The sequence below is a fragment of the Caloenas nicobarica genome, chromosome 2, assembly GCF_036013445.1.
Source record: "Caloenas nicobarica isolate bCalNic1 chromosome 2, bCalNic1.hap1, whole genome shotgun sequence".
NCBI classification, from domain to species: domain Eukaryota; kingdom Metazoa; phylum Chordata; class Aves; order Columbiformes; family Columbidae; genus Caloenas; species Caloenas nicobarica.
The window spans coordinates 39,843,798-39,856,562 of record NC_088246.1 but is presented as its reverse complement, the minus strand read 5'-3'; the positions used below and the strand labels follow the sequence as shown (position 1 = coordinate 39,856,562).

The window sequence follows — 12,765 nt, the reverse complement described above, 5'->3', positions numbered from 1 at the left end:
AAAACCAAAACACACACACGAAATCACAAGCCAGAGCAGACATTAAGTATTTGAATTCAGCAGAGTGCTTACAACTATGAAAATCTATCTTTGATTATAAGCAATATTTATCTAATTTGTACTAATAAATGCAGGAAGAAAGAGTTACGAACCACTTTTACAGAATGAAATTGTGTACTAATAGGAAAGCTATGAGTTGACAGATGCTAAGGTACTTCTGTTATATAATGATGACAAAATATGTCTATTTTGATAAACCGGTATTTTGCAGATGCACTTGCTTTCTGCCTCTTACAGATTTATAAAATCCCAGTGTTAGTTATTAACAATGGTCTTAGGAAGATACTTTCATTTCTTTAAGTGTGCTACTGTAAAATTTAATTGCACGTTTGTGCTTGCATACCAGTATTTTTAATCTTACTTGGGTACACTTATAGAAAGTGTGATTTTAAACCTTAGTATTATTATATGTGAAAGAAATTCCACAGATCAGCCTATCCAGCACACCTGCCTCCACAGCGCCAATATATCAGTTCTCTCTCAGAAGCAAGATAGCTGCTTATCTTACATTGCACAAAGGGAGTTTTCAGAACAGAAGTTGACACGGCACATTTTTACTCTCTAGAGTCATCTGTATGTATAGAAACTGACCAGCTGAAACCACAGGACTGTTGAGTCAGACTTTCTTGACCAGGATAAGGATTTTCAGGATCAAGTCCTACTCTGGTATTTTATATATAGGACATTTACACCTAAGCACAGCAACGTGCAGAGTTTCCTGCCATCTATACAGCCGATAGCAGCTAAAACATTTGCAACAGCTATTTGACCATCTGTGGGGGAGCAGAAGCATGAATTAAACCTTAGCAAAGGTTACCAGGGACTCTGCCTTCAGACCTCTCAGTGACTCTTTCCTAGGTGCGCACAGGTGTAACCTGTTGTGATGGACATGGTATGCACCTCATTATGCCTTAAACAGCTGGTTTTTGTAACTTCTGGCAGCGAGAAATAGATAAGTGCTGTGGAGACAGGACTTAAGTCTTCCTTGAGGCCTCCCAATTCTTTGCAAAACGAAGACATCATTAACTGTATCTCTTCCTTGAGCCCTCATTAATTTTGCTTGAACAAAGGCAGGGTCATTCAGTGATCACTGACCAGCTAGGGGAAATAACAAATCACCAGCTATCCCTCAAGGACCAATCGACTCAATTCTGGGCACTTCTGGACCCATTTCTGGAACAATCTCCTTAACTAGCATGAGGGGCAAGCAAAGGGAGGAGGTGAGCCACCCTCTCCTATCCTGCATGCAAATGAACTGAAGTATAAAAGAATTCTCACTTGGGACACTAGTAATGAAGTTTCATCGCACCCACCCCCAAGAGAGCTACAGAGATCATCGCTGGATTGACAGACCCTTGGAGTGCTTAAATCTTACCTTTCTTCTGGTATCTTAATCTATCTCTCTTTTCTCACTCTCTTTCTAACTTTATTCTGGACCCATAAGGGTAATACAGTTGTGAGATTTGTTGTTGAAGTCTTGTCGAGTTTTATGATATAGTTACAAACCTCTGCCAAGCCACTATTCGGTGTAATTCCACTGAGTTTTTAGCAAACTAGTGCTTTAATTTAACCTCTTGAGTAATTGTCGTTACTCCCGGTTACCGCACGGAGTATTTAAAAGCTAACTCTGTCCTCACCCCACTGAGTGGGACAGGACATGCGTGGGTGCTCCCTTTATCCAGGAAGGTGCAGCTGGGAGCTCTGCACCGAATCCAGGCACCGGCTCTGAGCTGCAGCTCCTCCGCAGGGTTCACTCTGCATCACGTCAGCAGAGAGACAAATGCTTCAGACAAGTACAGCCCATAAAAGATTTAAAACGTTATTCATACTTCCCACAGATCATCAGCAAACAGTGCTTGTCTTTTTTTTTTTTTTCCCAGCAGAATATTAAAAGGAACTGCAGTGAATAATAATGCTTCTCAAATTACTTATCTAGGCTGTAAAAGGCAGTGGAAACATAGGGGCGGGTGCACACCTCCTTCTTCTGCAAATCTGCTCCTTGTACCAGTGCTAAATCCTTTTTTATACCTGTATCAGGGCCAGATCATGATCCTATTCCCAGATGTACACAAACATTCCTGTATCCATAACAGTCTACCCCAGAGACAGTTTACATTTTTCAAAGTGGTAAAAGGCACTATTAATAACAGTAGAAGCAACAAATCCTGGCTCTACCCAGCTTTGGAAAGCTCCTGTTGTTCTTCACTCCCCTAAGCACTAACCCAGCTCCAGCCCCAGACAGTAGCTTGCATAGCATCAGTGCCACCAGCTCCCCTGTAGGTTCAGTTCCTTTGTTGTTAGGAGGGATGGACTTTTAAAATACGGGCTAGAGAGCCAAGCCACCCTCACAAAACAATGATATTTTTGATGTGATACACTGTTTTAACAGGGAAGCATACAATGAATGATCCTGTCACTACCATCACCCTTAACCACCAGCAAAATGTTTGAAATTAAGGACTGTCAAAGTTGAGCATGTTTCAAGACAAGTCATTCTCCCTCATACAGCAATATGTAATTATTGTTGTTTAATTGTGAGAGATCATCGTCAATATTCCAATACTGGAAGAGGAAGTCAATATGAAATTCGTGGGTTTAGGATTCACTGATGCAGCTTTATATTCCTCTTTATCAAATTAACACATCTCTTTCGGGGTGAGGTGACTACTTCGTTCCCTATTACAATGTTGAATTAAATAGAAATTCTTAGGTGTATACAAACTCCAGTACAACACTCCCTTTTTCAGTGCTACATCACAAAAGCAGAAGCAAGCATATGGTCTTGGAGATCTGGACCTATGTTGCTACCAAAGACTACACAAAATGCAAGTGACCAGCAATACCTGCTAATAGGCAATAAGCACAATCCCCCAGCAAGATGAATAATCCTTTTTATAAAGTAAAGCCCTAGCACAAAGGAAAACAAGCAGTTGTGTATGTAAAACATGCTAGTTCAAGCTATGGCAGAAAAGAAAGTGGCAGTATGTACTTGTTACTGAATAAATGGAGAAATTATTTTAAGCTGCAGGTAATTTTTCCATTTCCATGCCACATTTGCATACTACTGGTCTTCAATGCAGGTACATCATGATCTCTTACTTTGGAAAATGGGTGAGGATTAGTGTTCGTTTCTCTTGAGGAAGCTTGTCTTTTTCTTGCCTGGCCTGCTCCAGCAGTTGCCGTCTCATTACAGTAAAAACAGAGCGAAGCAATGTCCTACCAAAAACCTGGGTGGTTTCATACCGAGGTAGACTGTCACAGAACTGAGGGACATTGCAATAACAAAGCCACCTGTAAAGGGGAAAAAAGCCAGATAATTTTCACCATCTAACATAGGAATTAATGCACCAAAACCACTACTCACATCACTTATAACACAGCTGAGAGCTCTATGACCATATAAATCAGTTCCACATCAAGTCTGGACAGAGTTAAGCAGCATTTATATTGCCCAGTTTTTTAAAGAAATGACAGCCAAGTACTTTTAAGTCCCCATATATTCTTTCTCTCTGCAGTCCAGTTTCCACAAAGTGCTCATTCCAGACAATAATTATACATCACATAAAATTTATGTTGACGTCAGGGATTCTCTCCACAGCTCATTCATTCAGCCTCCCACGTCTCTTGCCTGCAACTCCAAAGACCATTATTTTCCCCTCTTTAAACTTTTACATTTCCACACACAGACACAAAAGGGATGACACTTTCAACTAGCTCCATCCTAATCCAACTGGACTCCCACTCTGATCTCCCACCAGCTGCTTTCTTCCCATTACACCCTGACTTGACACACTTTCATTTACCAGTTACTCCCTCCATAATGAGTTTTGCATTGAGAAGTACATATGAAAACACAGCATGTCGTGTTACTCTTCTTGGAAAAGGGATTATGCTACTGAAGAAGTAAATCAGGAGTACACTATGTAGGTCATGATATCTGTTAATTTTATAAAAAGGTCTTCAGTATGTGTATGTAAGTGAACAGTCACTGGTATCTGTAACTCTAGCTGAATCAGACCACAGCCATTACAAAAGCTCCAATAATTAAATGTTAAGAACTGGATGCAAACAGACTGTGCTGGATCCTGTACAGCTTTTTTCATCCAGACTCAAAGTACAGTCTATCTTAAAACACTCTCCTAAACTCTCGTGTCTTAATCTTTGCAAACACAAGAGTTGCAAAAGAGTCATGAGATGCAGTTGTTCGCAGACCTCTACTCACTGTTCTTGGCTGATAAAGCACACCTCTCAGAACACAAGGATGAGTGTAAAACTGATATAGTTTCACTGAAATCGTCAGGTTTTCCAGTGAAGCTGGTGACTGCAAGAACTCATGAGGTGCACCCATGATGCACAGGGGCTTCCTCAGCACCCTGAGCAGCACCTTGAACACCGCAGAGGGGAGAAGCTCACAATGACAGGTTAGATCAGGTGGAAAGAGGTGGCACTTTGGGTTGGAAGGAAGCTTAGTGACTGTGAGCAGGAAGGTTTGAGAAACCACAAGTGACAAAATTATTAACAACAAAAGTCACCAAGCAGAGCCAACGCTAGCTATTGATTCCTAATAGAAGTTGACTCCAACCAACCCTGCCTATCTGACATCTGCATCACAAACAAATGGAGGTCAAAGACCCACCAAATATGGTCTTAGGAGCCCCATGGATTATGAGCAACTGCCCTTTATGCCAGGTAGTTATTTGAGGTGACAGGTCATCTGAGGGCATCCCGGTCGGACACAGACAGAGCGCAATCTGCTGTATCACCACCCACAGTCTCAACTCACGCCAGGGTTTGCTGTTCTCTTTCACGGAACTGAGGTTTGTCAGAGGAAAGGCCACCTGAAGAGCAGGCAGAAAGCGGTGCTCATCCTCAGCCAGTGTCCCTGGCCGTTCCTGGGAACGGGTGCGCTGACAGGGACGTTGGGTAACTGCTGCCTGCGCTCGGGCGGCACATTAACTGTTGCCTGCACCGGCAGGAACCTCAACTGCTGTCGCTGCACTAACTGAAAAAGGCGTTGCACTATTGTCATGAGAAAAGCAAAATTAAGAGAGACCCAGCTTTTTTATCCTAGCTCTTCTTCCCCCAGTGACTAAGTCATTCCTTTGAATTCTGACAATGTATTACAAGGTCATAACAAGAACTAGCATTTTGAAGAACCTAATAAAATCTATTAATCATTTAGCATTCAAGCACTTACAAAATTATTTTAATTTTTCACATCTTCCATGATTTGGTTTCAAACTGTGGTGCTTTACAATGCTTAATGTTATCTTCATTCTTCTTTTTTTCTTTTAAGCTGAATAACAAATTGCCTGATTTTTTAGTACGTGAAATAAGGATCTTACATGAGGCTCGTATTGTAAGAAGACTGAGAGCAACTTTGCAAACACAAGACGTGTAAAAGTGTTGTTAGAAACAGATGTTGGCGACCTCTGCTCCCTGTTCTTGGCTGATAAAACACACCTCTCAAAACATAAGGATGCATGTGAAACTCTGATATAGTCTCACTAAAATCCTCAGGTTTTCATATCAGCTACATGACTGCAAAAATTCACAAGGTGCAACTATAAGTATGTACATGCCATATTTGTAAACAAGACACATAACAAGCAAAATCAGCATTACCTGGTATAATTCACTTTATACCCTGCAATATCATCATTGGGTGATCTTAGTCTTCGCTGAGAAGGTGTCTCCAGGTGCCAGTAGTTGATGCGGTTCAGAAACATTTTGGCCAGTTCCACTATGGTTTGCCTTTCCTTTGAGGGTAAGTGGCTAAATTTGTACTGCACAAAATTATTCACACCCTTAAAACAGAAGAAAACTATGTTTCATTATTTAGCCATAATTTTTGCAGGAGTGTCCTCGAACATTCCTCACTTTATGTTTATTAACCCTGAACTTGCATTACATGGGAAAGAAAACAAATACTGGAGACCATGAACTCCTCGCTCAGCTCCGCGTGTGCTGCCACAAGCTGGTTGCCCTGTACACAGCAGCAGGTTCACCCAGGCGTTTTTATTCTATCCACCTCCAGCAGCTGACTTAAAGGGAGAGAAGGAAAAATCTTTATTTTTCCTTGCTTTTCAAAGTAAAAAATTTTGTCAGCAAATAGAGAAAGATACAGGGGGTTTTCCTCTATATGCTCACATATGCACAATTTTGCTGATAACCATGCTGCATGATTTATTTCCTCTGTAATCAAGTATCACCAGAAAAACCCTCCAGCCCTTTTTCAATCGTAGACAAGGGCTTGTGGACTTCTAGTTAAGTCTGTGTCTACACATCACATTATTTCTTCAATAAGTGCCAGTATTTCACAAGTAGGTCACTTCATTGCACTTTGTATACTGTCAACTTTTAAAAAAACTACTGAATAGTTAAAATGTGTGCCTGAAAGTGCTTCAATACATATACATTATAAATCAGTAATAGTGCTGCTTAGCAAGTAATCTTGTGTGACTGAGCTGCTGAAATGCTAAAAACAGTTGAAAATATTTGTCTGTTTTAAGGGAAAATTATTTCAAAGTAAACTGCAAAAAGAATTAGCCTTACATCTCTATGCTTCAATTTGTCAAGCAAATTAAACAGTATGAAGAATGTTACCAAAAATTATATTGCACATAACCTTTTTAGTAGTATATTTTAAAGTCTACGAATGCGTGGGGATTACATACACTTAATCTTTGTTTATACTCAAACTAAAGAAGAACTTAAGGTGCAGACTTCCCAGAAATTCAGCAATAAAGTGTTTTGATTTTCCTACATCATAAGAAATGACAGTTGCAGGAAAATAATTATTACATATAATAGTCTTCACATTTAAATAATCCTGGTTAGCAATAGAGCATCCATTCATACACTGATGGGAAAACACTGAGCTCCTCTTTCAGTGAGGTATGTGAACCTCTGCATAGCCTTGCTGGAGCTAATGGGCCCACTTGTGTGCCAAAAGTGCATTCTCAGGACATTGCTAAACCAAAACCTGAATTTGCCGTATGTTCTTTATCCACTGAGAGTTACAAAAGCCTCAGCTATTCTTTGGTTTTGGCTTTGTTTTCTGTTTTGTGCCCTTTGAAAGAGAAGGCTATGATGTCACTGAATTGGATTGTAACATTTTCATTCATTCACCGAAGGCAAGTGTAATTTTAATATTGGATTTCAAAGCTTCAACAGCATTTTTCATCACTTGAAACAAAGAAAGATTAGAACTGCCACACATAAAAGTAGTATTTTAAGTTCATTTTCTAAAACCACAAAAAACTCCACTTCATTAAAGCACAAGACAAATGATGAGAGAAGTCGAATAATGTAACTATTGTACCAACACTAAAGAAGAAGCAGAAGACTTGTACAGTCTCCTACTTTGTCCTACGGAAACAAAACAAAACGAAACAAAACAAACAAAAAACCCAAACCACACAACACCAAATAAAATAAAATAATAAAAACAAACAAACAGAAAGAACCACACAAAAACAAACAAACAAAACATACCATCCAAACCCACACATTGCTTGTTTACCTGTTCAATGCTAGGTTTCTCAAATGGGGGACTTTCCAAAGATCCTTCTACTACAGGTTTTCCCATCTGTAAAATGCACTTCCTCAAAAGCTGTTAAAAATATACGCATTTTTTTAAATTAGCATATTTGCATACCCAGGGTCAATGGAAGTCACAAGTGCACAACACACTGCAAGCAGTGTTGAAAATGTCCTGGCTACATATCTGCTTGCTTAGTCATCTACATTTATAGCTACTTTACTGAGAATTGCTTCATATCTTCTTTGAAATGTCTACAAGAGGCCTCTCTGAGCAAATGTAGGCAGGTCAGTCAGCATCTACATCAATTGACTTTTCCCCATGTGTCAGTGAAGAGGGTAAGGCTTGCAGGTGGTTGCATGCACAGTTTATGAATGGGACTCAGAGTCAGCTCCTGAACCATCCGGATGTCTTTTGGAATAAGGTACGGTACACCGTAGGTACCACAATGTCTAGCCCACACCAGAGCATCACACTAGAAAAAAACCCCACACCTCTCACCAGATGAGGTCACACATGCATGAGAGGCAGTGAAACTGCCTTCTGTGTGAGAAAGTGAAAAACCTAAGATACTACACAAGTTCAGCTTACTTTGAATAGGTAGAAATAAACTTGCTTGGTGTCTGCATCTTCTTCTTTGTGGACACAGGTGAAGAGATACTCCACATCCAATACAATCCCCAGGAGCCTATTCATTTCTTCTTCAGACACATTCTCCAGGTGAGAAACATGAGCAGCTAAACAAAATAAAAATCCAAACCTGTAAAAAGCCTATTGAGAGAACCAATAGCACAAGTATTCCCCAAGACATCTCAAACTAAGCCTTAATAGTAAAGGCACTGATCCTGTAATAACCTATTTAAACAGGACATGATGTAACTGAAATATGTGTCACATTGGAGCAATTAGTAAAGATAGTCCAGTGGTGGTAATTCTCACAGCAGAGGAACGACTGCTGGTTGGAATCACGGTGTCTGTTACTTAAAACAGACCACACAATTTCTGTCTGTATTAATATGCTACAGTACATAATTAATACATACATTTTTGTCCAGGAGTTAAGCTTTTGAGACAAGGTTTCTTGACTAAAAATAAATCCATAATTCCCATAAATTAGGTAATCCAAGTGTTGATGCAAGTAGCACCTTATTCTGTGAAGACTAACAAAAAATCACTTCCGTAAATAGGCTTTTTGTTTTAAACTGGACATTATTGGCTAAGTCTCCTACTTTCATATCTTGTAAGGTCAGACTATGCTTTGTGTACACTACATTAACAAACCTTTAGAGATTGCATATGGTCATTTGTTCAGAAGTTTACAAAACAGCAACTTTCAACATATCACAGTTTCCAAGTGACAAACTCCCTTTTATCATCTCCAAAGGTAAACAGAGTTCCACATTTGTAATTTTCAAATGCTTGAGGTTTGTACGCATGAAGAGGGACATTCATTTCAAGCTGGTTTGAACAACTGGCTCCAGGAAAAGAGAAGGCAATTTAAAACAAAAAGTCAATTCCCAGAAGAAGATGCTTTCATTACAAAAAGCAACAATCTTTGCTTACTCCAGACAAGTGGTATGTATATCCTTTGCTCTGAAAGGACAAAAAAAATATCCTCTACAAGAAAAAGAAAAATATTTAAAAGGTTTGGCATATTAGTTTTTACACATTTTAATAATTGTTATCGATATTTACTTCTTAGATAAGCCTTATATTACCTTAGATATGCCAATGTGATTAGGACTGGTAAGAAATTTTCAGCATAAATCTGATTCTTTCAGGGGAGAGGAACTGGGGAGAAATAACACTTGACTTGAAAACTATCATATTTATTGGCCACCCAGCAAAAATAGTTTGTTTTGTAAAGTTTGGTATGACAGCTGACAAAACGTTTAAATTCAATAAATTGGTGCAGCTTCAAGCAAAAGGGACACCATGGCTGAGAACGTTCAAAAGATGCCAACAATCATTTCCACTTAAATGAACATTTAAAATATAATGCTTTAAGTTCTGAGCATATTATCAGAACTGAAAGGGGGACAGCCATCATGGGCTTTCTTGAAGGAGAAATATTCAGCATTCTGGGCAGAATAAAACGATTCCATTTCTGTCCTTGAGTCAGATGTGAAGTTTTAATATTCCCAGCTGTCTGTTCTGATCTTGTAACAGTAATAAATTCCCTCCTAGACAAGCACTACATTAGGAATTGATAATATACAAAAGAAAACCTTGCACTCAACTAACAAATGAATAAAACACCAGCATAAGAAGCCATTTCCATGCACTTTTCCCAACAATACTGAAAGTTACCTTGACTACTTAGTGGCCACACTTAAACATTTTATTAAACTAGAGAATTATTACCCATACTGTGACTCTAAAAGTAACATAAATGGATCATCAGCATGTATTTGCTACCAGTTACTATTTACTGTAGTCACCTATGTTTCTACATCAACCCAACAAATGATCTTTCTTCAGGTGTTCACAGCCCACTCCTAAATTGTTGTGGGAATTCATTAGTAAAATGGCTTGAAGATCAAAACATACCCTCAAAAACAGATGGCTCAAGCAAGACTAATGTCTAGGATTGCCTTTAGAAGAAAATCATAAATAAAAAAAAAAGGGGCAAAAAACCTGAACATCCTACATTTTACATCAGGTATGGATTAAACCAGTAATGGAATTTCCACACTGCTATTTCAACAGCTCTCTGAGGAAGAGAAAATACAGCATAGATGATAATCTGAAGCCTGCACACACTGTGGTCAGTCTGTTTTTAAAGGCATTCAGCAGGAACACAATGATTTAGAGCAGATGAGTAAGAATATTATCTTGGAAAACACCACTGAAAGACACATTTATGCCAGTAGTATAAGGAAGCAGACAGCAGCTTATTTTAGTTATTTCAAATGAAACATCATCCTCATTAGCTGCAGATGGCAGAATAAGAAACTTTACCTTCCTTAAAAACAGCAATAAATAAAAATATTGTCCCATAAGCTACAATTTCATTGGTACTGGTTTTACAGTACTGATTTTCCCTAGTTCCCTAGCTAATGAGCAATGTAAGATTTTTTAACAGACCAAAAATAGTCTCAGCCTTTAGAAGAGCTGAGTTTTTCTACAAAATACATAGCCATCCACAAATTTTGCTGAAGAACAGGGAAATGACAGACATGACATCTCATAAGATTAAAAAAACCTCTTTCTTCAAAGGCCAGGAATGAAAGGGACGGGTAACACAAGCTACCCTAATTGCAAAACCAAAAGCAGCACAGGGAAGCTGCATGATGAAAGGTTGAAACTAACTTGGCTAAAGCAACCAAACTTTCTGTGATACTGTGCATTTATTAGTCTTCTCTTGCAAGCAAACCCAGAGATTTGTGATATCAGGAAAGAAATGTGCTGAAAAGCCCACAAATAGATTAAATGTGATGAGAGCATAAAAATAAAACAGAGGAGAAATAGAAATAAATCCCAATTTAAATAAAAGTTTTCCACACAAAGTACAACATTGTTTTCAAAAGTAAAACATAAATGATGCATTGTGAAGGTTTTAGATTTCTTTTTTCTTATTTCACTGTCCTAAGTTTTGGACATCAACAAAACTTAGATAGCAACTGCTTCTTTTCAGTTAGTTCTGAATTTTATTTTAGCTAAATTTTTATTCAATATTTGCTAATGTATACAGAAAGAGTCATCAGCGTTTATTTTGGATAAGCACAAATTCCTAAAAAATAACACAGTGATTCACCACTCTTTTTTCAGGCTATGTCGGTAATGATTCATTATTTATTATCAATCTGAAAAAAAACCCCAAAGCCTCACGACAGTATTTAACAGTGGATTTTGAGCAGTTGCTTTCAAGATATACAAGCGGTCTGCACAATAACTTAGACAAAGCTAAGGAGTACAAGGCCAGTATTATTTTCTGTGACAGGAAAAAGGCACGGCTCTTTTTATAGGTAAGAGTATCTGTTTTACCATTGTTCAAGAATATTTTATTTTTTATTCTATGGTAAAAAAATGTAACACAGCCTAGAGGAGAGAGTCATTTTTACAATGAGGGTGGTGAAACACTGGCACAGGTTGCCCAGAGAGGCGGTAGATGCCCCATCCCTGGAGACATTCAAGGCCAGGCTGCACGGGGCTCTGAGCAACCTGATCTAGTTGCAGATGTCCCTGCTCATTGCAGGGGGGTTGGACTAGATAAGCTTTGAAGGTCCCTTCCAATCCAAACTATTCTATGATTGTAACTAAAGAATCTGACAAATAAAACAATGTGAGGTTAATGCTTATGTTACACAAAGTATTAAAATTGTAATGGGTAGCTTAAAAGTGCTTCTGCATTTTAACAGTTTAAAATGCCCGAATTGTCGCAAGTTGTACCTTAGTTCATTTCCTTCAAAACCCGCTTTGGGGTATACTAAGTCAATTGACATTTAGGTCCAATCACAACCCCCATTTCTAGGTCTCGCCACGGCATGTCGACTTCCGTCCCGCAGGAGCAGAGAGATCTGGGGGGAGCACGCGGGTCGGGGGCCGGGGGAGCCTTACCCAGCGCGTGGCTGCAGCTGCGGCACGGCTCGGCCAGGCTGACGCCCGCCTGCCCCAGCTCTGCCCGCGGCGGCGTGGGAGGCGGGTTGGGGTTCTTCCAGCCATTGCATTTACAGGATTCCTCGGCCTGAAATCAAAGCGAAAGGGGGTATTGATCAATGGCATTAAAAAAACAAACGAACAAACAAACAAACAAAACCCAGGAGCTTGCTGAAACTGTGCTATTTCAAAAGCAACAAAAAGTGACATTATTAATTTCAAATCTTCTTTTTGGTTTGATATTTGTTGTGGGGTGTTTTGTTATTGTTGCTTTGTTTGGTTTTGGCTTTTAATCTACCACACGACTCGGCTTTATTTTTTGGAAATAATCAGAAATAGAATAGTACCCTATATAGAGAGATTAACATGGTTTTGGTAAGCAAACTATGCTCAGAAAAATACACAAACTCTGGCTAATTCCTTTACAGAAAGCCCTAGCTCCTATATTAAAGAAGTATTCAAACATTTACTAGTATATCAACATGTGCAGATCCTGCCACCAAGACAGTTTTAATGATTTAAATACAAACAGGTTATCTAACAGGCAATGCGTTTATCACTAC

General features: G+C 39.0%; 1 protein-coding gene across 2 annotated transcripts in view; it reads right to left on the bottom strand.

The window, feature by feature from the left end:
* KAT2B (lysine acetyltransferase 2B) overlaps positions 1–12,765 on the bottom strand; it is a 43,404-nt gene that overhangs the window by 22,613 nt on the left and 8,026 nt on the right. For both annotated transcript variants that reach the window (XM_065628897.1, XM_065628898.1), the window contains exons 2-6: positions 12,164–12,290; positions 8,195–8,340; positions 7,586–7,675; positions 5,686–5,867; positions 3,160–3,351 (exon numbers count right to left, since the gene is read on the bottom strand). In XM_065628897.1, the coding sequence (XP_065484969.1) occupies positions 3,160–3,351; positions 5,686–5,867; positions 7,586–7,675; positions 8,195–8,340; positions 12,164–12,290 (737 nt within the window). The remainder of the gene's footprint in view (positions 1–3,159; positions 3,352–5,685; positions 5,868–7,585; positions 7,676–8,194; positions 8,341–12,163; positions 12,291–12,765) is intronic.